Source organism: Paramacrobiotus metropolitanus, unplaced genomic scaffold, assembly GCF_019649055.1.
Source record: "Paramacrobiotus metropolitanus isolate TYO unplaced genomic scaffold, Prichtersi_v1.0 Parri_scaffold0000103, whole genome shotgun sequence".
NCBI lineage: Eukaryota > Metazoa > Tardigrada > Eutardigrada > Parachela > Macrobiotidae > Paramacrobiotus > Paramacrobiotus metropolitanus.
Genome location: NW_026570323.1, coordinates 176,984 through 202,731, shown reverse-complemented (window position 1 = coordinate 202,731; position 25,748 = coordinate 176,984). Strand labels below are relative to the sequence as shown.

At 45.8% G+C, this 25,748-nt stretch overlaps 1 protein-coding gene across 1 annotated transcript; it reads right to left on the bottom strand.

Moving 5' to 3' along the window:
* Window positions 1–433: 433 nt before the first annotated feature.
* Window positions 434–2,515, bottom strand: LOC129597331 (eukaryotic translation initiation factor 3 subunit A-like). The gene has a single exon (XM_055494816.1). The coding sequence runs from the start codon at window positions 2,513–2,515 to the stop codon at window positions 434–436; it is 2,082 nt and encodes a 693-aa protein (XP_055350791.1).
* Window positions 2,516–25,748: the final 23,233 nt, after the last annotated feature.

Below are 25,748 nucleotides of genomic sequence, written 5' to 3'. Positions count from 1 at the left end.
CTGATTCTGGAAGTTTCCTTGACCTCCGTTCCAATTTCCATTTCCATATCCGTTTCCGCCAAAGTTAACTGGCTGTTGTGGTACTCCCATATTCAGTGGGACTACATTCTGGGGTGCTGGTCTCGCTTGAGCCGCCATCTGTACTGCCGCCGCCTGTATGGCTGCTACCATTGCCTCGGCGAGAGTGACCTCCCTTATTGCTTCCTGAACTGGATTTGCTCTGCGATTTTCCTGTGACTGTTGGGCCGGCGCCGCTGCCATTCTCTGGTGTGGCATGTCTTCCACTTGACCCTGGCGGATGGTCACGTAATCCTGGTTACGTTGACCTTTCGGCGCCTTATATTTTTCCTCCCCAGTAGCCCAATGTCGGAAAAAGTCCTTTACGTCTGTTGGCGTCCTGCACTTTTGTGTACGCAATGCCTTGTATAGTTCGTTATCTACTCTGCATCCTTCGATTAAGAAGCCCACTGCTTGTTTTTCCGTAATGATTTGCTTTTGCTTTGAATCGCATCATCGCCTGATAATATTGGTCGAGCGACTCTTTACCCAGTTCAAATTTCCTCGCGTAGGCCTCGCGTAGGCCTAAGACTTCTTCGTCCCGATCACCGTATTCGTCTTTAAATTTGTCCATCCATTCTGTTACGGTATATTCGATTCCGTCTTCTGCCGCGATATCCTTTTCTCCTTCGAACCAGCCTTTAGCCGGCCCTTTCACTGCGCTGGCCACTTCAATCATTATTTGTTTGTCAGTGAGCTCGTAGGTGTCCAGTGTTTCTTTCACCAGTCTTGTCCAGCCATTGACGGTGTCGCGGCTGCCGTCAAAGGTCACGAGTGGCGTTTTCCGAGCCATGGAGTTCAATGCTTTTGCCAATGCAAATCCTCCTCTTGGATCTTCTTCTTCGCTACTGTCGTCATCGTTTTGGTTTCGTCTCGGCTTAGCGTAACGGGATTTCCTTGGACGCTCCTGTCGACTAGGGGGTCTGTCCCGTCGCCCTTCGTCGATGGACGCGTTCACTTCGCTATGTGGGGGAAATTGTGAAGGGTCACCTCGGCTTGAGTGTGAGTAGCCTGATGGTGGTTCCTTATCATCTTTGACTTTTTCGCCGTCTTGTTCCGTTTTAACGTTCCCCCTGCCTGTACCGGTTCGTAATGGCATTTCAAAATGGAAGCTTTTACCCGTGCCCGTTTCATGCGCTTTGCTGTAACTGGGCGGAGGCGATTCCACCGTTGTCGTTCTAACTCCGTATTGCAAGAGCTGTTCGTCTTTGTGCTTATTAGACATATTGAGCGCTTTATTCTCATCTTCGAGGCGTCTGATTTTCAACTCCGATTGGTCTTTCTGGACTTTCAAGTCCTGATTTTCCTGATTGATCTTTAACATGTGGTGGTGAAGCTGGAATGTTTTCTCCTGAACGACTTTTTCAGTGTCATTCTCCACCTTTTTGATATGTTCCGCCAAATGGGTAACTTCTCTTTCCAGCTTCATATATTCTTCGGCTGCCGCTTTCAATTGGTCTTTTGTCTGAGTAACTTCGTCTTCTCTTGTCATCACTGTTTGGGTCATATCAATCAGCTCCGTATTGAGCTTAATGATCTCTTGTGTCTTCTGGTGGACTGTTTGTTGCCACTCCTTGTCTTTCCGTTCGAGCGCCGTAACCATCTCGTCTAAACGGAGTGCTTCCCGTTCCCAGTTCGAACCTTGTTCGGCCATGGCCTTGGCGGTTTCTTTCAACTCCTTGTTTTCTTCCGTGACCTTTTTATTCTCTTCTGTCACCTGTCTTATCTCATTCTTCAGCCGTGCACCTTCGGTGGCTGTAAGGTCCCTCAAGTCCTTAGCCGCTTGGATGGCTTCGTCGGCTCTTCTCTGATGACCTTTCGATTCTCTCTGAAGAATTCCGATACTCTCATCTCGCTGCTTTAGTTCGTTTCTCAGCTTAAACACCTCATTTGTGTTGTTCAACAGTCGTTGTGAAGCTTCAGCCAGTTTATTCGCATACTCGTCTCTTTTGGCTTCTGCTTCGGTGACCTTTAACTTCAATGAGTCGCATTCGTCCTTCAATTCGGCTAAGTGCCGTGACCTTTCCGCTGACTCTTCTGACATACTCTCGTTGAGATCACTGACTGCGAGATGACCTTCCATTTCTCTGTCATCTACCATTTTCAGGTATTCCTCTGCGAGTTCTTTTTGGCGCTCATATTTGATTTTCCATTCGTCCGCTGCGTTTTCCAGGTTACCCTGTTGCTGCTCCAGTTCATAAATACGAGCATCCAATGATCCTATCCGAGTTTGGTATTCCTGTTTCTTCTTCATCACCTGGTCCTCCTTGGCTTCGAGTTCTTCTTCCAACTCCTTCACGCGTCTCCTAAGAGTTGACGTGGGACTGTTCGGTGATGGCGGTCTTACGTTGATGACCTTTCCTGTCTGTGTTCGTTCAATGAGGTGCTCCGGTATATCTTTGAAAGGTGTTATCCCTTCTGCACGGTCAGCTTGTCTCATCGCCGAATGGAAGGACATATTTATCGTCGTTTCGTCATCCGTGAAGTACGATTCATTTGATTCGTCTGAGACCCTTGGAGTTGCCCAAAGGTCATCGCCTGCAGTCCTATCATTCAATGAAAGGTCATCCAATCCGAGTTCAGCAAGTTCCTCTTCGGTGACTTTTGTCTTGTCAACTTCCGATTGAGCTAGGTTCACATTTTTATCCTGCTCATTCGTTCCGGTTGTGGTAGCATCCGATTGTGATGCTCCAATTGTCTCCGCTCCTCTTTCTGTGGTTCCATCCTCCCCAGTGACCTTTTTCTGGTTCATCGGTTTACCTCCCGCCACAGACGCGGGGGTTTGCTTTCGATCTCCGCTGGAGCTCTCTTCGTTCTGTGTAGCTCCAAGCGCCACTTGGTATGTACTGTCGCTGCCTTTGCTGTCCTTCCTTGCAAAGGTCACAGCCGCTCGGGTCTGTCTATCGTGCCCGACTGGACGTGCGAGCGACTTATATTCCTTCTTATAGGGATCGATTGCGCTTTGCTGTGACCCTCGGGAGCTCCTGCTTCCCTGACTGCTGTTAGATGTCGGTTCCTCTTTGTCTTTATCCATGTTGATCGGATAACTTGGACGCTCCTGTCAATTGTTCTCACACACACGTTATTGTATGATTTGTTCAGTTGTCCTAAAGGTCACTTTACACTTCGAAATTTTTCTAAGTCCCTGTTAAAGGTCACTTTTCGACTGAGAAATTTCGGCTAAGTTCCGTTTAAAGGTCACTTTTTCGATAAAAAGTTCGAGAGGTTTGCTCTAAAGGTCACTTTCCAGACAAGACTTTCGAAACCGTTTTTCACTTCGAAACACCTTTACAAATATAATTCTACAGCTGCTGATATCGCTGTACTATTAATCGACTCGGTTTCAACTTCGTTAAAAGGTCACTTTTGACCAAAGATCAACTTCTGATCTCAAAGGTCACTTTCCAACTCAACTCAACTTAAAAGGTCACTTTCCGGCTCAATTTTAAGTTAAAGGTCACTTTCGAACTCGGTTTCGGTTAAAGGTCACTTTCCAACTCAATTTCAGTTAAAGGTCACTTTTCCTTTCAAATATCTCATCTCAATTCAAATTTCCCATTACAGCTCGAGTTCAACGGAAAATCCCCATTCGGGTTGTTTACTTCGTTCCTATTGGTCCGCTAGTTCAATTTACTCAGTTCAGATTTCGACCAATCACAGCTCAGATAACTGACCAATAGCGTTAGTCCACTTAAAATTTATATCCGCCTGACGTCACGGTCAACGGCCAGACATGCGTGCCGTGCGCAAAACTCCGCCTACGTCTATGCTCAGCTCAGAACGGACCAATGAAAATTGCCACTTTTACCAACTAACCAATCCCGTAATTAATAACAGTTTTTCTACCTGTTTCCTCGTCCGTTCCACAAGAATCGATCCCGATGATCCAGATTCTTCTTCCACTGTCCGTTCCCGCGCTGCCGCCGGTTTTACCGTAACGGTTGTGCCGCACGCTTTTGGTCGTTTACTGTGCCGGCTGACTGCCGTAGCAACAGTAGTGGCGCTCTACTCCAGTTTGGAGGAGTCTGATCTGATCTTGTCCCGTGCGCCCCTTTTGGCGCTTCGCCGCTTGTGGCCCACGGCTTAGGCTTCGCTGAAGCCTTGCCGAGTAACAGTGACACCAGCACGGGTCTTCGCTGAAGACTCCGTACCGAGGAACACTGCCGACTGAAATCTTGCACTCTTGCACAGCTAAGGAAACAGCACAGGTCTTCGCTGAAGACACTGTACCGAAAACCGAAGCTGGAAGTCCGCGTCCGATGGGGGAAATTTCACCGCTTGTGGTGTGCGCCTTGCTGTCACACAGACCTGTGCCTTACTGGTCGCAGGTAACACGTCCGATAACAGGCCAAATATGCCTGACACAAATCAAATCAGATCAATTCAGAGAACCGCTGTCGGCTCTGCTACCATCTAATGCTAGATCCAACTGTGATCCAGATGCAGAGATAGAAACGGAATCTATCCTGCGGAAGCGAGCGATACGATATGGATCGCGAGCTATGCGGAAACACAAACGTAAATCGCTGACTTTTAATAATATTGAAAGTCTGGTGAAAGGAGTGCGATTCTGAGCGATACGTCTATGTGAGCGAGGATCGACGATGAAACACAAGATCGAATAAAATCGTATTTTATTAGATCGTAAATCAAAAACATCAAATCATCGAGAAAACATCAGCGAAAGAAAACAGAAAAACACCGAAGTGAAAATCTAGGATCCTTCACTGAGGCCAAAAATCCGTCGTAATGAATCGGTGGAATCCGATGAATGGAGATCGGCTGCACCGGCGGTCCATCCGAGACCGACGTGAGCAAAGAGCCGAACGCTCTAGCATGCCACGGGCGGGGACACGGAGGTCCTCCGACGTGCATCGGATCCAAATCGGCATCGGGGGATGACTCGCTGGTTAATGGCGATTTTAACATGAATGCAACAAATCGTAAAAACATCAATTCCGATCATAGAGATCAACATAAGTGAGAACAAAAGTAAATGCGCTTTCATCACACGATTTGAAAATCGTTAGCAAAAATCACAACGTAAGACGATCGTTAAAATCGTAAACACAATTCAATCGTTATCAAATGCATTTTTAAATGCGTAATAAAATCGAGAAAAATAATGAACACTTTATTCCACTGGGCGTAAAATGGATTCCGGGAGGACTTACAGTTTCACGGGGCGATTATCGTCAAACTGTCGAGGTTGACCGTTTCATCACTGCGCATCGTATTCACCACATCACTTCTTCTCTTCATCTTCCGCTGTCTTCGTTTCGTCGTCCGGTTTCTTTTTATCCGGTTTCTCGTCATCGGTTCTCTTCACCAAACCGACAGCTTCCAAATTCAAATTCCGCATATCTTCCAGCGATGGACATACAGGTAAGTTATTCGCATTTCCGACACTGCTCTGGTCAGGCGCATTAGCGGGCGCCGATGTGTCCATTCTCTCATCGTTACCGTGCGGCTTATCACTCAGTCCCTTCTTCTCTTTATCGTTCGAATCGATTTCCATTTCGGTAAGTTTCTGGAAATTCGGGACTTCAACATCTTGCCGCATATTTCCTCGCCCTTTCGGTTTATCCTCCCCGGAATCTGACTCTTTGCTGACTGACTTTTTCGTTCGTCGAGATCCCTGACCAGCCTTTCGGCGATCGCGATTCGGGGAATCCATGCCGCCAGTATGACGACTTCGATGTGGGGAATCCAAGCCGCGGGGTTTGCGACTACGATTTGGGTTATCCAAACCGTCTGAGTGACGATCACGATTCGGGACATTTCCACAACCGCCTGATTGACGGAGACGATTCGGGTCATTTCCACAACCGCCTGATTGACGGAGACGATGCGGGACATCTCCATAACCACCTGATTGGTGGAGACGATTTCCACGTTTATCAGTTCCTTCCTCCCGTCGTGTTCTCTTACTGCCTTCGGACAAATCCTCAAGCTCGCGATCCAATGTTTCTGCTGTTGTTGATGATCGCTTTCTATTCCAGGGCTTCCATTTTTCTCTTTCTTCGATCATTTTCAGGTGATCCTCGATACAGTCCGTAGTACGGACTCCGTACACTCCAAGTCGTATCGTGTAGCATCGGGATCGGGAAGAGTTCCTTCAATTAATCGCCGCAGGGAAGTTGCTACGTCGATCATTCGTTGAGGACGTCCTATTCGGTCTGCCAGGTAAGACAATTCTGGGACTTCCGGGTCGTAATGATGCAACTTGTTGTGACTGTCGTAATGGCCAAGGATCGCTGCCAACGCACGTCGTAAGTATATCTTCGGTTTTGCCCGGTAAGTCGTCGATTGATCGTTTCCGCGTTCTGCAGTTGGCCAAAGATCGGGATTTCTTAGTTTGAACTTGTCCATTGCGCGCAGCAACCCAGCAATTACACGGCAGGCATACAGGTACATCGCCGGATTAGCGTTTTCGTGAAGGAACTGTGCAGCGAAGGCTTCGGCGTCGGGCATCGGGCGCATCGCGAACTGGAATAATTTTTCGTAATTTGGGTGTTGAATCGGTTCAGTAATCCCAACCAGTCGCAAGGCACTTCGCAATCCATTCGCACGTCGAGCTGAATATCGTCGCCTTGCGTCTCCTTCTCGTGGGCGCAGCTGGCTGGTGTTCTGTAAATTCGCGTATGCCGCTTCGAACTCGACTTCCCGTAGGAATCGATGAGCATCCATTACCAATCGCTCGATGGATTCGTGGACGCTTGCGTAAGAATGTTCAGGAACATCCAACATATCCATAATTAAATTCGTCGGCGTCTGGTAATCGTTGAAGTCAAAATATATACCCAATTCAGAAGCTCGTCCGGACAGTTTCGGTTTCAGCGTCTCAAAATCAATTCCGCGATCTTTTCGGATATTTCCAAAGGCGACGGGACGTCGATTTCCTTCCGGACCACGGCTTCCGCTTGGACGGTTTCTATCCACCACAGGTTTATCTCGATCATGGTAAGTACGGCGCGGAAACTGTGGCGTATTTATCAAACGTTGAACTTCGGGATCTTTCATCGGATCATTGAAGAGTGGATCATCGTACTCTTCTTGCAGCGGTCTCATCGGACGTGGTCCCGCATTATTAATTACTCGAACTCGTGGAAATGGACGCTGGAGTTCTTCTTGTGTCGGCGGTAGAATCGGTTTCCGGTGTTCACGTTGATGTTGTCGTGTTGGTTCGTCTCGATCCTTCACCGCATCCAGGACGTCGTTGAGATTCATCGCCCGGGTGTGCACTTCGCCACATTCATGAGCCCGTCCATATTCATCGACTCCTGTAATCATGTATCGCATATTCGGTGGACGCTCACGTGAGTTTCCACTGGACGCACTTGGGGGTTCATTCGATCGCTGGAGTCTTTCTCGTTCGACCCGTTCTTGTTCTCGTCGGTGGCCCAATTCTCGATCCGCGAGATCTGCCTGCTCCCGCTCGCGCTGCTCCTCTCGATTCCGTGGTGGCATCAGAACCTCCGGTGGTGCGGGCGCATTTATCCAATTTCCGTTGCGTTGCTCGATATTCTCTTGTGCCGCCCGCACAATCGCTCTGTGGCTGGTCATTAGGTAATGATGATTCCAATTTTGTCGATTCAACAGGTGGATGTAGCAATCGAGATTTCCTTCAAACACCACCTCGTTCCGCCACACTTGAAATCGATCCAGCAGCTCAGGGATATTCTCCGTTATGTGTCGATGGCATCGGCGTCGTGGCCAGTTATTTCTGCAGTCTGGGCAATTCAGGGAATGTCCTTGCCACTGCTCTTCTTCTGTCGGTTGACGTCGAGCCATTGTTACTGTAATGAACATCGCAAACGTAAACACATGTTATTAATCGATTGTTTCCTTATCGGAGGAATCGGAGATCGATATGACAATCAGATCGATAATTAAACAGGTTAATTTCCACCATGAAAGGAAAACCATGAAATCTCCACCATGAGCGGTTATTATACAAATCGACGGGGTTAAATCAACAGGTTTTCGAATTAAATTAATCATTTCATCATGAACCACAATCGATGTTGTAGTTCGGATCGATAGTTAAAACAAATTTATTAATATTTTTTTTCCTTAATTTCTGCCATAAAAATTAATTGAACAAATCGATGCGATTACAAAATCGATACTCAAATCAATTCGGAAATCACACCACACAAAAATCGATTAATTTTTAACACTTTATTTGCGCTGTTGCGCCGGCGACTGTTGTGCCGGCGACGGCGGCACTAACTGATAACACACATTGTGCATCGTATCGAGGGTCATGACCAGCGCTTTCTGGCCGGCCATTAATCGAACAGTTTCTGAGATCGTCGCTTCCGCGCTCGTCGGTAAATTAGGATCTACCGCCTTCAAATTTCGATAGATTTCCTTCACTGTCGCGCCACCTGGCTTATTTAGGTGTCGGATCATCGCAACGATATTAGTCTGCCAAGAATGCTTAGTGTGATCGCTTGGTCGACTTGGCACCATATACTTCGCTACACCATCTTCGAACCCTACCAGCACTTTCGAGTTCTTAAACAGCGTATTCATAATCTGTTGCGTTACACTAATATCGGTAACCAATCGACGCCTGACAAATTCGGCATGTATCATTTCCACTGAAAATCGCGCCATCGTTTTATCGTCTCGCAAAAACTGACAAATCTGATCGGCTAACGGTACATTTTCTTCCACTGGTCGCATATCAACTGCCTGAGATCGACTGTTGCTTGTCGGCTGCGAATTTTCGGGAACAGCAAGTGTTCCTGGCACAGGGACAAACCGCATATTCGGTACCGGAATCAGCGGTACTTTTGGCGCTATCGTTTTAGGAGGCGTCAAGACTGACGCGCTCGGCGACGGAATCACATCCTGAATCTGAACTTCCGGAATAATCTCAATCGATTCTGCAGTGCTCGATCTGATTCTCTTTACACGAGGGATTGACACGATTTTAGCTGGCGATCGGCGTGGGTCTGCAAAATTCAATCTGCCGCGACCACGTGATCGTCGAGCCGTCTGCGGTTTACGCGTTTGACTCGGCGATTTACTCGACGTAGTTGCTTCGTTTCGTTTCGCTGCCTGTACTAGTTCGAGCATCGATGGCGATATTAAACCTTTCTCTGCCAACACGTCATAATCTGTATCGTTCGATTTTGGTTCGTCGACAATCGTCAATTTAAAAATTCCGCTGCCTTCTGAGGATGGTTCATCTGTCTGCAGGGTGCCATCTTCGGGCATTTCTGGTCGACTTTCGACGGGAGCCACCGGTGGTAGCTGCACCGAATTATCGACTGCGGAAATCGTTTGTGACTCAAATTGCTGCACGTCGTTGCCTGAGTCGGTCGGTTTCATCGTTCCAACTTTCTTACTCCTACGATGTATATAAATTCTCGAAAGATCCGTCTGTTGTTCGGCCGACTGCATTCCTGCAGTTTGCGTCCCAACCGATCGATCAATACTACTTTCTGACTCGATCTGTGCCCGCAGGCCTTCCTCAAAATTCCTCCGCTGAGCCTGATCGAATGAGACGACTGGGAACAGTGCTTGTCTCATTGGATATTGTCCGATACTCCGTCTGAATGGATTCACGTTTCGGCGATCCATGACTAAAATATAGCGCACACAATACTATACGGTAATGCATGCACACACTCTAGCCACAGTATCTACGTCGCTACATCGATTTAATTAAATCGCGGTTTCTTCTTCTTCTCCTTTTGGAGCTTCTGAAGAAATGCTTGATCTTCTGGCTCGATCGGCTCATCCAGGGCGTTATCGACAGCTTTATCTTCATCGATTTTATCAGCCGTGCCATCCGTCTGCGCGGCGTGCGCAGGCAGGACGGGGTCATCGGCCTTCGATTTAAACATCGGATTTCGTAATTTAATTTTTAATTTACCGCTTGATTTAATTTTAGGCACTTTATCATCGTTATTATCGTTTTCCTTATTCTCTCCGCCATGAAGGGTGTTAGGAGATGACTTATCGATTTCATTCGCAACAGGTTCATCGATTATCATTTCAGTTTCTGCTGCGTCATCGGCGTCAGCTGCTTCATCGTTGTTCGCATTAACAAGTAAGTCGTCATCGGAGACATACGACTTTAATCGGGAAACTGTCACTTTTATCTTTTCTTTACCGCCCTGTTTCTGGATTATAGCTGCACCATCGTATGGGAAATCGATAATTTCATACGGACCGTCGTAACGATCGCGTAAGCTTTTCGATTCACCTTTCTTCTTCGGGATACTCAGCCAAACGGCATCACCGATAATAAATTCACTTTGCGTACGCTTTTTACCAAATCGATTTGCAGTTTTATCGTGCTCCTGTTGAATATAGATTTTCGCTAATTCATGCGCTTCAGTTAAGTTCGATCGAAGAGCATCCATGTACTCCTTAATCGTACCGTGCTCGACAGGAACATTCGTTTTCGTTACGGTGTCGGCGGGGATAACCTGTTCCCGGCCGTACAACATATAGAACGGAGAGAATCGCGTCGTCGCTTGTACAACACGATTTCTAGCTGATACGACAAACGGTAGGACTAAATCCCAATCGGTCTTATTTTTATCTTTAACATAAATCGATAACGAATCGGCAATCGTCTGCATTTGCCTCTCGACCAGGCCGCGCCCGATCGGGTGGTATGCAGATCCAAAATGGTGCGATATTTTCAGTTCACGTAATTACGATTGCATAAGGCGTCCCATGAAATTTGTACCTTGATCGGTATTAATCTCATGAGGCGCACCATACGGCAAAATTACATCGTAAAGCAGGAAGTTCGCAACCTCCCGTGCAGACTGCGTTTTAATCGGTTTAGCGATTACGAATTTTGTCAACTCATCGACAACGACTGCAATGTGGTCATTACCACGTTCGGTTTTTGGAAGCGGTCCTTTGATGTCCAACTGGACGCGAAAGAACGGCTCACCGACTTTTACATCTCGCAGTTTGCCAGGCGGAGCGCGACGGGGCGCTTTTCGGGCGTGGCAACCGCGACACTTTCTTACATAATCGTCAATATCGGTCGTCATATTATGCCAATAATATCGTAAAGAAATCGCATCGTAAGTTTTCTTTAAACCGAGATGTCCACTGGCTGGACTATCGTGCATCCCTTTCAGAATATCAAGTCGCCAGTGTTTCGGCACCACAAATCGTCGATTAATTCGATCATTAGCTGTAGATAATCGATACAGTACACCCTGGTACATTTCGAACTCCGAATGTTGCTTTTTCACTAACATACTTTCGGCACGACTTTCGATATCCTGGATAATTTTCTCAAGACTGGGATCGCGTAATTGTTCATTACGAAGGAACGTAAACGAAGACTCTTCCGGTCGCATCTCGTCAGCAGGATCGCTCAACGACATTACTCGTACCGTTCGACTACTGAATTTATCGTCTTTTAGTTCGTCCCATTCATCAACTTCCTCTGGCGGACCGACAGGGTTGCGACTCAACGCATCAGCGTTGTCGCACTGTTTTCCCGGTCGATACTTTATCGTCATATCATGGCTACCCAATAAGAGTGCCCATCGCGTTAATCGACCATTTGTCCCTTGCTTATTCGAAGCAGATCGGATTAAATTCGTTAATGCCTGATGATCGGTTCTTACTGTAAACGGCATGTGATCGATATAATGGCGAAATTTCGTGACGGCAAATACGACTGCCAAGCATTCGAGCTGCGTAATCGGATACTTCTGCTCTGCTGGCGTTAATAATCGACTTGCGTAAGCAATCGGGTGGTCGTCCTGATGAAGGACGGCACCAACGCCAATCGTACTAGCGTCACACTCGATTACTGTTGGTTTCATCGGATCGAATTTTACCAAGCAGGGCGCATTCGTCAGCGCCTGCTTCAACGATTCAAATTCCGCATCGTGGACCGGAGTCCAGTCTTTAACGACATCCTTTTTATTTTTAAACAAATCGTACAAGTTTCGAGTGATTTTAGCGTAATCCTTCACGAATTTTCGATAGTAATTGGCTAAGCCAAGAAACGATCGCAATTTAGTTTCGGTAGTCGGCTTAGGAAATTCTCGAATCGCGGAAATCTTATCCTCATCGGTGCGAATACCACTTTCTGATATTACATGACCGAGAAAATGTAACTCGGTCTTAGCGATGTGACACTTCGATGGTTTAAGCGTTAAACCAGCTGCACGCAATCGCTCGAATAATCGTCGTATTTTTATAATAAATTCGGCTATCGTTTTAGCAGCGCAAATTAAATCGTCAAGGTAACCGAAAATTCCTTCATCGCGTAACGGACCAAGAATTTTATCGATCATCGCCTGAAACGTTGCAGGCCCGTTACAAACGCCGAACGGCATACGAAGAAATACGTAGAGGCCGTCCTGCGTTATAAACGCAGTTTTCGCAATCGACTCTTCGTCCATCGGGATTTGCCAAAATCTCGCGGAACAATCGAAACCACAAAAGTATTTATTACCGGTTACAGCATCGAGTAGAACGTCAGGGTTTGGGAGGGGATAGCTGTTCTTTTTCGTGACGTTATTTAAAGCGATGTAATTAATACAAAATCGAGTGCCGATCGTACCGTCTGGGTTCTTTTTCACCGCGAGAACCACGGGAAAACACCAGTCGGAAATCGATGGACGTATCACGCCCTGCTCAAGCATTTCTTTGACGTGCTCCTGGATGAAGGCACGACCTTTCCAACTTGTTCGGTGAGGTCTCGATTTAATCGGTTTTGCATCGCCAGTATCGATCGTATGTTTATAACACGTAACGTTTCCGTACGGTCGTTTCGACGTAGGAAATAAATCGGCAAATTCGACAAACAGTTCTTGAAACTGTTTCTTCTCAGCATCGGTTAAATCGGGATTTATGTGCATCTCATTTATCGATTTTAGAACCTCGCTATGCTCTTCCAGCGTACGCGGCTTCACGTCTGCTGTAGCAACTACGGGGTCATCGTCCTCTTCGTAAGTTTCGATCACGCCAACCCAGGCGCCTTTCTTGACTTTCCGTCGAGACATCGAATAATTCGATACGAGTACTTCAAATTTACCATCGTTCGGTTTCACAAGCCCACATTCCGGCACCATTTTGCCGGAAGAGTACAGGCTGGGGTTACCGATGAAAATGTGCAATGGTGTGTCCAACTCAGCATTCCGCCTCGTTGAAACTGACGCCCACGTCGCACCTGGATCGATCGTAAAGTCATCGACTGCATAAACTTTCACCATTTGTCGTTTCGGGCAAGGATTAGCGATCTCACACACTTCGAACGCATCCTCGAATTCCCATTTATCGGTATTCGATTCAATTACAGGTATCGATTTTTGTGAAGTTTCAACTTTATCGACTGGCGTGTTATTCCAAGCAGCGACAATTTCTTTCGGAGTTTTATCGATCAGTATTTTATCGTATTTATCCGCTTCTGCTGCATATTTAGCTGCAGTTTCCTTCATCGATTGGCCAATTTTTAAAAGAGCCGACAACGATGTTGGCGCAGCGATTAAATTCTTATTCGAATATGCTGGATACATATCGTGGATATTATGTCCTCTGCTTTTAAAAACATCATCGCTTTCTCGATAATTAATCTTAACAGTATCGTCATTCTTCTTTTTATCGTTTTCCACCATGAGAGGTTTATCGGGTTTTGATATGGGATCGCTCGCTGGAGGCTTCTTGCTCTTTTTCATGCATGAATGCACGACGGGAGGGCCAGAAGACGCGAGGGGAGTATCGGTGCTTTGGATGTCCGGTGCAGCCGCCGCTGGGCCGCTTACCGGTACAACCGTAACAATTTTAGTTAATTCTGGTAACTCGTCTTCAAATCGTATTCGTTTTGGCGTCTTAGGCTTATTCTTATCGTGAGTTATCGACAGAAGTTCTTTAATTGGAACATCCTCGAGTAACAGTTCGAGCGCGATCTTTCCGTCTTCAATAAATCGATTATGAATCATATCGGCGGGGACATAAAGTCCACCAGGGGGCTGAATTTCGTCATCGAGAAATTTTTGTCGTAACTGATCCTGGAGTTCATTCCAGTATTCAATTTCATGTTCGATATCGGTCTCGAGCGCCCAAAGTTCTACTTTGGCTGCCACAATGGCTCGATCATCTTCATTCTTACGCGCTTCTTCAAGTCGTTCCTGATAGTCAACGAGAAACCAATAATTATCCTGGACTGATCGCTGTATATCATCGATAAATACTCGATATTCTTCATATAAATTTCCCCAGGCGTTAATTTTAAATTTATCGTTGGCTTTATCGGTGAAATTTTTCCTTGCCACGGGCGTGGGGAAAAATTTCGCATTATCGCGATTGCACGGAAGCACCAGTGCTTCCGTCTGAATCGATTTATTGGCCCTTTCGGGTATCGCATTAACTTTTATAGATATCGTTTCCTTTACAGGCATCGGTCCCTTTTCGGGCATCGTTTCCCTTGCGGGTATCGTTTCCTTTGCAGGTATCGATTTATCCTTTACAGGTATTGTGGTTGCAGTTTTTCTCCGTGCCACGGGCGCGGGGAAAACTGGGACCGGTATCGTGGCATCGATCATAGTCGACGCAACATGTACACTGCTCGGACGATTTGAGTTTGATACGGTTTCTGGCGGAGGCTTACAGTCTCGCGCCAGTTCCATTTTTAATATCGAACTCTCACGAACAATATACTGAAATTGGACCAAGTAATCTTGGCCTAACAGTACTTGTACTGAATCATTTATCGGTTTGACGTATAAGGAATGGGGTATCGTTCGATCTTTTATGGTAATCATTACGGCGCAGTAGTCGGTAACTGGAAAGCTACGAGCACCACCGACGCCACGAATGTCCAGCGGTTTCGATAATGGGAATCGGGGGATTCGATTAGCACGTAAGAATTCATCGGAAACAAGAGATGTTTCCGCCCCTGAATCGATCAATGCGTTAACCTCAGCTCCATCGACACTGATGACATGCATCAGCGCACGAGTTCGCTTCGGTTCGCATGAATTAGGTTTCAGCTGGGAAATCATACAGGTATCGTTATCGTTATTCGCATCGGTAATCGTATCAGTAATCGTAAATCCGTTAATCGATATATCCGGCGGTTTGGGAGGTACAGGGACAGCAAAGCCGGTGTTTACTGCCCGTTCCCGTTTCCCTGGCCGCCACCAAAGCCGCCCTTGGCACCACCGGCAGAGCCGCTGGAGCCCCGAGCGTCTTGGCCGCCACTACCAGAACCGCCACCGTTCTGGCTGGACTGTGGTGCCTTATCGTTTGTCCACGAGTTTAATCGACGTCGATTTCCGTTATTTTGTCCCTGATAGTTATCATTTCGACTTTGAGAATTTTCCCGGTTTCGGCGAAAGTCGCTTGCATAACGGCGGCTGCCGTCAGCATAGTGATACGCACAATAGATCGGATTTTGATCGCGCGGCACATCTCGAAACTTGCATTCATCGATCGTATGGTTATGGACATCGCAGTTAGTGCACAGCTTATAGGAATCGTTGTTACCAGAACCGCCAGAGTTCTGACGACCAGCGAAACCATCGCGACCACCAGATCCGCCTCCATTTCTGCTGAAACCACTTCGATTGTTTCCACCGCTACGGCCGAAGCTGCCGCGGTTTCCACCGAAATTACCGCGACCACGAGGCGCGCCACGGGCAGGTGACCGGGACCGGCCACCAAAGCCACCAGCAGCGCCATCGTTCGATTTTCCTCTCTGGTTGCCGCCGGCATCCGATCGTGCTTCGTCAGCATCGACCGCATGCACTGCAGCTGAATCGTTTTTTGATCTTTCCTGATTCTTTCGCGCCTTGTTATCGATAGGGACTTGGAAGCCGTCTGGATCGCTAGACACCAGATAACGAATATACTGGCGAAGCTGATCGATTGTTTCTGGCTGTTTCGTCATCACTTTATCGTACACTTTCTGATCGGTTTTCAGTCCACGCATAACGAACGATACGAAATGTTCTGGATCGCCCTGGAAGTTCGCTCGGTCACGCAGTATTTCCATTATCTGGAGATATTGCTCAAGCGATTCCTGCCCAGGTCGATATGATCGATTTGTCAGTTCCGTCAACGCGTTAACTGACTTCTTACTACCACCAAATCGTTCAACCATCTTCAATAAAAACCCTTCGCTTGTAGTGGGTGCCGACGGCGAGGTCAACAACCCATCAAACCAAGTCAAAGCGTCATCCTTGACAGCGTTAGCCAGGTTGGCGAGTTTCTCCGACTCATCCCAGCCGTTTGCTGTTGCTGCCAATCGAAATCGAAGTACAAAACTTTCGACATTATCTTTCGATCCACCAAACTTCGTTGGATTAACCGTATTACCCTTAAAGATCTTAGCCGAATCGGCCTTGACCTCGGGAACCGATTTCACGACTTCCTTTACGATTGTAACTTCCTTCTCGAGCTCGGCGGTAGAACGGACAACCGTTCTCAACCTACCACCCATTGCCTTATCGATAACTGTTTCTTTATTCAACTGTCGACGGCGAAATTCACCACTTCCGGTTGCTTCACCGGTGCGTTTTTCAACTACCGGCGAACAACCACGACTAACTCCGGTTCCGCATCGTTCAGTTCGCGACGGTTGTCCCCGATGTCCGGCAGGTTGTGCCGGGCTAGCAGGACGCGATCGCAACTGATTCTCCAAATCTTCGCACATCGTCTGCAAGGCATCGTAATCTGCGGCTAACTGATCGAACCTATCCTGAGCTTCATTACGTTCGCGACGGTATCGATCACGATCTTCCATAATCTGCTGCATTTCGACGTCCTGCTGCAACTTGGCATGGCCAGCCAAGAGCAGCTTTCCGCCATATTTCTTCACTTTAGTCTCCAATTTCGTTTTCTCATCGACCAGTTCTCGCTGACTGATCACGACTCTATCCTGAAACTTCTGTCTTTCGACACGTAATCGAGCAATCGTCCCTTCGTGTTCGGTAATCGTATCATCGCGTAATTTCAGAGCAGCTCTAAACGTGGAAATCTCTGCTTGCAGAGTTTTCAGACGTTCTAGAGCCTCGACCAGAATCGATTCATCACTTTCATCGGTCTTATTAGCGTTTGCGCGAATTACTTTCTTCAATTCAGCGATTTCCTGGTGAGCCAACGATAGCTCTTCTTGTAATTTACCGGTAACTTCACCCGCTAAACGCAGGTTTTGTGCGTACTCGGTACCAGTCATCGCGGATTTATCGATCGAGAGTTTTGGTGTTTCCTCATGGTTTCCAGGTTCGATAGCCGACCGGAAACTTGTTTTACTTTCATTCGACGATGGCGATTTTTCTTTTCCAGTCTTACCAGGTATCTCACCCATCGTCGGAAGCGGGCTGCGTCGTACAACCGTGCTTCGTTTGAAAGGTGTTCGCAAATCGACCGCTGTGGTATTGTGGAGAGTGAGTTCACCCTCACTGTCCACATCACCAAGCGCATATGGATCGCTATAATCTTCGTTTCCCATGAGAATTGAATCGATAGACATTTCGCTTGATCGAGAATCGTTCAAATTTCCATCAGCATTTGATGCGTTATCGTTCACCTCGTTATCGACCATATTAGCGATTCTTGACGTTGACGCCGGACGGTCACCGTCAATCGCCTCCGGAATTACCGCGGATTTTTCAGGGAGTGAGGTAGGCTCAGCGGTTTCCCGTGCGGGGACTTCCGACTGAACCTGTCGATGCTTCGTCCCATATCGAGTGTTCACTGCATGAGTTACTGGGGGAGGGGGAACTACTACCTTCGGTTTCGTCGCTTTCTTAGCTGCTGGCTTCGGTCTAACTGTCTGCGTATTTGTCGACTCATTATCCTGATTTATCGCGTTATTCGATTTGCTACGAGGAGAGAGGTTCTGTGCTATATTTTGCACTGAATCTACAATCGACGAAATGAATCCTTTTCTCTGTTGTCCTGTTGGCGATCTGATCATTTTTGAATCGATATTATTAAAATCAGCTTCAAAATCAATCGCAAAACTCAGTCGATAATAATCCGAATTAAATTCACGATTAATTTTCAAATAAGTTTTTACGACCTCATTTCATCTCTTCACACACGCGACATCGTATTAATCAACAAACCTAATTAGTCGATCAACTAATCTCATTTTCCAACAAAATTATTGATCGACAATTTTTCAAAAAGGTCAAAATCACGATATCACTGAATCAACACGGAAAATCAAGAAATCAACGCACGGACGTCGAACAATCGCAACAGGGCAAAAGTTCAACCAGGTATCGACACGATCAACGACACATCCAAAATTTCGATTTTTACAGTATTATTATCGCATCCGTTATCATCGATTTCCTCTTCCGATAAAGATCTTAACTTGCTTTTGCAAGCAGAACTTACCAGAAATATCCAGGGGTCGTCGAACGTGTAGAAACTCGTCCGTGCTTCACAAATCCGTAGGTTCTTCAATTGCCACCACGCACTTCCTCAGGACTCAACCGTCGATCGCAGGGCTTGTTAGGCGTCCTCCGATCCACAGGAATTCAGGAGAATCGTCCGGGTGGGCTGGGTATGGGGGTATAGCGTCGCTGATCCGTAGAAGCAGCAACAGGTTGAATCGGGAAATTGGAATCGGTTATTCACGACGGTGTCGGTGAATTTCTTCGCTCCAACACGCTATCGTACAGGAATCCACCAGGAATTAACCGTTTGTGCCTAATTGTCGACACAAACAGATTGAAAAACACAAAGTAATCGTTAAACTCGCTCGTCAGAAATAGAAAACTCGGCGCATCCGCTCAAACCGCGCTTCTCCTTATAGATCGTAATATCAGTACAGGGTCGTTACACGACACGCATCTCCACCATGAAAGGAGTGCGATTCTGAGCGATACGTCTGTGTGAGCGAGGATCGACGATGGAAACACAAGATCGAATAAAATCGTATTTTATTAGATCGTAAATCAAAAACATCAAATCATCGAGAAAACATCAGCGAAAGAAAACAGAAAAACACTGAAGTGAAAATCTAGGATCCTTCACTGAGGCCAAAAATCCGTCGTAATGAATCGGTGGAATCCGATGAATGGAGATCGGCTGCACCGGCGGTCCATCCGAGACCGACGTGAGCTCAGAGCCGAACGCTCTAGCACTGGAGAACAGAAAATCAACACTGATCGGCGCAGCTCGATCGTAAAACGTAGAGCCAATTCAACAGTGTGTAACACTGTGCAGCACGTGCTATGCCGCGCCCACTAACAATGCGCAAGCCAATCACAAGCGAGACACAACACAGACCGTAATCCAAAGGCGTAGCGCCTAGCGCCACGGGCGTGAACGCTAGTGAAGCCTCGTCTCACAAGTGCATTCACGTGTACCAAATGTCTCGTTATCAGCCGATATCCTTTAAATTTTGCAAGTAAGCGCATATACGCCTAAAGATCGTTCTTATACGCAACCAGGATTCTAAAAGTTTTCTCTCATTTTAAAATGTATTTTAAAAGTTCGAAAATTTGAAAAAATGGTAATAAGTACACCTTCGGTTCGGTGAAAAAACAATTTTCATACTTAGGTGCACTTATGTGCTAAATTTAGAAGAAGATCGGTCCATAATAAGACTTTTGGTACATGTGAATGCATTTAAACTTTTTGGAGTTTTCTTACAGCCATAACCGAACCGGATGTTGCGCGCACAAACGGTTTTCACTCCAGTGTACACAAATCATTTGGCTACAGAATGTCATAAAACCAAGCAAAAAAGATTTTGGGAGTGTTCAAAAGTGAACGTTTTCGTGCAGCTACGCGAATTCCACACCATGTACCGGGCCACTTCCCTAAAAGAGTGAATGTTTTAAAATTCTTGCGCGTCATGGCTTTCACTGGAAATTACATAAACTCACAAAGAAATGTGTGCATTTCTGTGTGTGGCCCATACAAGAAATGTGTGTGGCCCATACAATGAAAACAATAGCTACAGGGGAGAAAAGGAAGGACAGAACGTTTGTGCAGAAAGCTCTGCCGCTACCCCGGTATGCGGCAGTTGGTGGCTGCAGCTTCAACGCCAGCCTCATATACTCGGACAGTCCCTGTTCAGGCACGGATATGACACCTCCAGGTAATATTTTCAATCCAGGAATGGCCAACATTTGTTTCTTCAGTTCGCGGATTTCCAGTTCTTTCGCGGACGGTACAGCTTCGATGCCGGTAAGATTCGCCGTGCTAGCGCCGTTCTTTTTTCTCTTCCTCACGGCGGTCTTGGAAGTTGTCCTTCTCTTTTCCCTTTGATCCTGCATGTCATCCAGGCCCCGCATGTTAATTTTTTGGTCCGCTCCCGCAGGTGATGAATGAAGTGATTACGATGCAAAGAAATTAACGCCCATCTTCAGTTCTACAAAAGAGAGAGAATCGGCGAACATTCAAACTGGCAAATTGGTAATAAATTAAAACGCAGCCAGTAGCTTATACGGTATCACAGTGATTTGCGTACTGCAAAAACTGTATTTAATTCTGTTACTACTTCGATTTGTCTCAAAAAATTTTTTACCTAGCGTCTACGTTTCCCTAAACTGGCCACCGGTCACCCGGTCACGAGTTTTCTAGTTCCGGTTTGTGATTTATAGAACCTATTGGTGATCTGTAGAGTTTATGAGTTAAATTAGACGAGCCAAATTTTTTTACTAACAAAAGCGTCATTTCTGATGACATTCTTATGTATAGGAATTAGGCTATATGGGTGACCAGAATATGGGGACGTATACTATAAGGTTAGTATACATGACATGACATGACGTGTGTCTATACATGGCACCAAATTCGTGTAAACGCAAACCTTCGCCTTCGCGGTTTCCCAAAAAATTTTTTTGCGTTTTTTTATGGTGCTTCCAATGGCATCCAATTATCCAAATGATTCGTACGAGTATACAGTATACTTTAAAGAGAAAACCGTTTGTACAAGAAATTCAACAAAACTGTGGTCTTAAAAAAGTTTGTCCCAGACTCCAGTACACGCACATCACTATATAATAATCGCGTAAGCCTTAACGAAATCCCAACTCTGTCGAGTTCGTCCGCTCTATCTACCAAATCAAACTTCTATGTCTACGTGTCATTCGATAGCCCTTAGTGGGTAGATTTGCCATCGAAACTCAATTTTTGGAGAAAAACAAACGTTTAAAAGAAAACTTCAAGAAACTTTAGCATAGAAAGCCAACGGGAAAAGTTGAGAATCCACCCCTGCAAAGCTGACCACCCCACCACTGTCTCGACAGCTAAAACGCATTTTGGCCAGCTTTGCTGGGACTGAAAACGGAATAGTACGTAGTTATGACTCGAGAACTTAGTCTTGGTTCTTGACTGAAATTATAAATTTTTTATCTACAAATGGCTTCAGAAAAGGCAAGTTCTTAGGAAAGAAAGACTGAAGACCTAACAAATTCTGCGAGTAGGGAAGTGCTCAAAACTGTTTTTTAAGGAGCTGTCGTTCGCAGGGTTTGACCAGTTTATAGTTGCAATGTTTCCACGGGCGGTTGCCATTGGTACTGATATGCCGCTGAAGACAAAAATTTGCGACGACCTGCGTATCGCAAGTTGGAGTTAATTTGTTTTCTGTGGAACATAATGTCGGAGAAAGGTTGTATTGCATGTTTAGTGTTGGTGTTGAACTTCATGTTTAGAACTTGAAGGCTTATGGACAGCAAGCTGGCAGCTGCATATCCCACATGCACTTACGTTGGGTAATGTGTACTAACTGCAACAGACCCACGAGTACATAGCTAAAAACAACTTTTTTTATAGCAGTGATTGCCTAACGGTCGTTGGGCGCGTCATCCAAGGTGGAATGCTTCATTGATGAAAACGAGAAATTTTGCGAAACTCGAAAACATTTCGTCAGTTTTTTATAGAAGGCGGAGCCGCAGGCGACGCCGAGCTGCGGCGCGAGCGGAGCTCGCGGAGCAGCAAGCAAGGCAACCTGCTTTACATTTTCCACTAAACAAGCGATGAACGAAATATTACAATGTTTTAAAATGGCTATTTAGTTTTTTGTTCCATTGATTGTGTAGGGAATCAAAAGCAACAGAAAACCAATTCGAAATCCCATAATTTTTGATAATTTGACTGTCAAGCCGGAGGTTTTGGTTCATTTTCAATCAGTACTGCTAGACTGCAGGTCTGCACTCTGCATCTGCAAGGCTACCGGTACATTGGAATACGCGATTCGCGCGGCTGATCGCGCGATTCGCGATAGTAAAAATGAGCAGGTAGCATTATTTGTATTTGAAATTTGAATTACAAAGCTACTATTTTGCAACTGGGCAAATAATATTTCTAATGGTATTAAATTATTATTTACTGGAATGGTGCGAAGGATTCGTTCTGAAGAGCTAAACCGAAAACCGGCCCACTTCCGGAAAGAAAATTTGAAAAAATTCGTATGCAAGAGTCGACGGTTGTCCGGGCAGTCCAGTACCATTATAAATCTATGATTTCCTCATTAAACTATTTAGATCTACAGAAGTAGTTGAGAACAATTATTTTTTTTTGCACTGAATTATTCTTCTTTTATTATTCCGCGCAATTTGCGCGGGGTCAGCTAGTGTGCTAATAAAAGTGTAACAAAAATATGCGAAAAATCGAAGTGCAGTAAATTTTTTGTATCTGTCTGCTGTTTAAATTGCTCAAAGCCTCAAGGATTACCTGAATTGCTAATTCTACAAGTGTGTCGTATCAGAAAGGGGAATTACAACCATCCGGTAGCACTATCTCGTGGTGGACTAGTATGCACGAGGAATGTTGTAACCTTCTTCCCTGCCTAAATCTCAATCGGTAGAGCACTCTTGAATCCCAAACTGGTACTGCGAAACAACTTGGAGGATCGATGGAGGTATACGTACGAACTCAGGAACCAGGAATCCCTATCAGGAGCCCTGCGAAACACGAATGAATGCCTTACTTCTCACTTCCGGTCTCGGTTCTTACGTGGATAAGATAAAGGCGATGGCCTGTGCGGCGCGAGCATACTGCGGTAACCCAAAGCTAAGATTAGACTCGAATCCCGAACTTCTAGGTAACCTTTAGAAAATACTACCCTTTAATCCAATGCACATCGTAATCCTCGACACATGAAAGTCAGAAAAGTAAGAATTATGAGAAATCAGACGACTAATTCCTGACCGCTTCAGATATTAGGCATCAATCGAGCTTATATAGGCTAGCAGTTCTGACATCACGTACATGATACATCGCTAGGGATTTAGGTCCAATCACAGGTAACGAGATGACTAGATAATAACATGGCGGTTTGAATTTACTGGTAAAGGCTGACATCATTAGGGAATCGTACGTACAGATGTGGGTTCATCCTCCTCCCCACGTCAAGTGCACTGATTTCCGGATAGTTTTTGCCGTAACTAATATCGCATTCGTAAACAAAAACTAATAATAAACAACGAACGTGTTTATCAAAAAATTTAGGTGTACTGTGTACAAGAAAACAAGGTGGTAAAAAATAAAAAAAACGCCCACTTGCAGGTTGCACATACTGTGTATGGTTTTTCTCAGCAGTTCCGCTCCGTTCCACGGACAAAACCAGAACTCCATCAGAAGCAAAGTAAAAAAGCGCATCTCGCTGTATGAAATGTTTAAATATGTACGAAATGTTAGAACACTCCCAAACTACAAAGCATCGAAGATGCCATTGCGTTATTCCTTAATCCTTACAACTCTTAAGGTAACGTACTTCCTAACTCACCTAAAATTTCCGTTACACGACTCATACAACTCTGGAAAATCGATAATTGTTGATTTTCGTCGCGCGGTTACAGTGCATTTCATTTCAGGCTAAATAATTATGTTGTCTGTGCGATATCTATGTATTAGCTGTAAGGGAAAAGGCCGCTTCCATTTAGGATATGCGTTTTCGAAAACTGTCGGTTTCCCGCACACCCCTTGCTCTTGTTCCAAGTTTTTAGTTTTCTTGGCATTCTCTAACGATGGTTTATTAGCACAAGCCAGTCACACCAATTCAACTTCCAAACAAAACACAGTAAGTTGCAACAATAAGATTTCATATAAATTTTCCATTCCGTCCATGGTCCCGTGCGGCTGCGTTGCCGCGTTCGATGGATAGGCGTTTGGCGCAGAAATTCGAGTGAGCGAGATTCACCTGTTTAAACTGCTGCTGTAGCCGCTTCCCGATTTCCCTCACAAGAGCATAAGCCGACTTACCCCATGGCCCGAGAGTTTCAAATGCTAGTGGGGCAAAAATGTATCTGCCTTGGAGATACGCGTACAGTCTAGTTTTCTTGCCTTCGGCCTGGGCAGCGGTGGAACCTGCGGTAGCGGAAGTGAACTTATTGTCTGACCAATTGCAAGTAACTACGATACGTTGGTGTGGCGAACATTACCTAAATGTGCGACCAACCTCGTTTGCGGAGTTATGGCGAAGAAAAATGGAAAAAAATTTTAAATCAATTGTCGGTAATAAAAAATCGGAATTTTGCTTGATCTCCTCGTAATTTTCCTCTGGAAACAATGATCAAGTGCCGAATCTGCTCTATTACCCATTTCAGGAAATTTTTACACAAATTTCATATTTCTGAAAGTTTTTTTTTATTTTTAAAAACTTCACTTTTGCTTCGACCGGAAACCCGTATCTACGCTTGCTGGTTACCGTCCGGTTAATGGCTGTATGTTGCAAGTTGCAAGCGTTAGCGTTAATAACAGCAGCTTAGGATGATCGCATTTCTTTATGAATTCGCACCGGCAAATTAACTGACGAATTTCCGGTTAATCTAATTTATAAATTTACGATTGAAAACAACTGTACGTGTGGCCGACTGAATTTTGTCATGAATTTACTTAATGCTGGCATGAGCTATCGCTTATTGCTCTGTTTTTATTTCCGTTGGTTTATTACATAATGAGGGTTGCGCGGTGATGGTGCCAACCGTGCTGCACCGGTAGCAACGCAGAATGATTATTGCTGGACAACCAACCGGCGTTCCGTGGTTTGCGGTCGCTGCATGGTCGCGCGTGGAACAATCCAAATTTTCGTGGGTTCTTCTCCTCGATCGGAACGTTCGACCAAAGCCTAGAGACGTCCCGCCATCCCCAGACACGCCCCAGTTTCCGCTGCATACACTTTTCGCTTGGCCTTTCCCAGGACCTGCATAGCGTGTGAACGGTTCTTCGCCGGCGAGCAAATCGCGTTCGCCAAAGAGCCCGGCTAAATAAAAATGCGGTCAGTTTGAGGGGTGGCTGCAGTGCGTACTGGCGCATACGTCGCGCTTGACCGAAATGTAACGTTGCCGAAGTGAGGTGACGCGATCAGAATCCGCTGAAACGGACTCCAGCTGTAGCAAATGCCAAGTTTTATCGCTTGCTACTAGGCTGCCAGTGCTAGGTGCCACTGCCGCCTTTGACGGAATATGGCCGTCCTGGTAGCGATTAATACGAACTTTGATCTCTTTACTCGTACGTACTGTTATTCTTTGTAGTTTCTAGAATGTTCTCTATTGTTTTGGGTTGAGTTTTGGGTTCTACACAGATACACCTTACGCCTGTAGAAGTATAGTCCGTGAGTGGCAGTACTTTTGGGCATCAGTCATCATTTATTCGAAGTTGGCAGTCGTCGGCGTTATTAAGCATGTTGCGGTATCAACGAAGGCATACGATTGACGATAGAATTGACGCCGGGGTACGAACGTTTAAACGGCAGCACCCGTCGTTATTAACGTAAC

What these genes read in the sequence shown, in the direction of transcription:
- LOC129597331 (XM_055494816.1), bottom strand. Translation starts at nt 2,515, where the DNA reads ATGTCCTTCCATTCGGCGATGAGACAAGCTGACCGTGCAGAAGGGATA.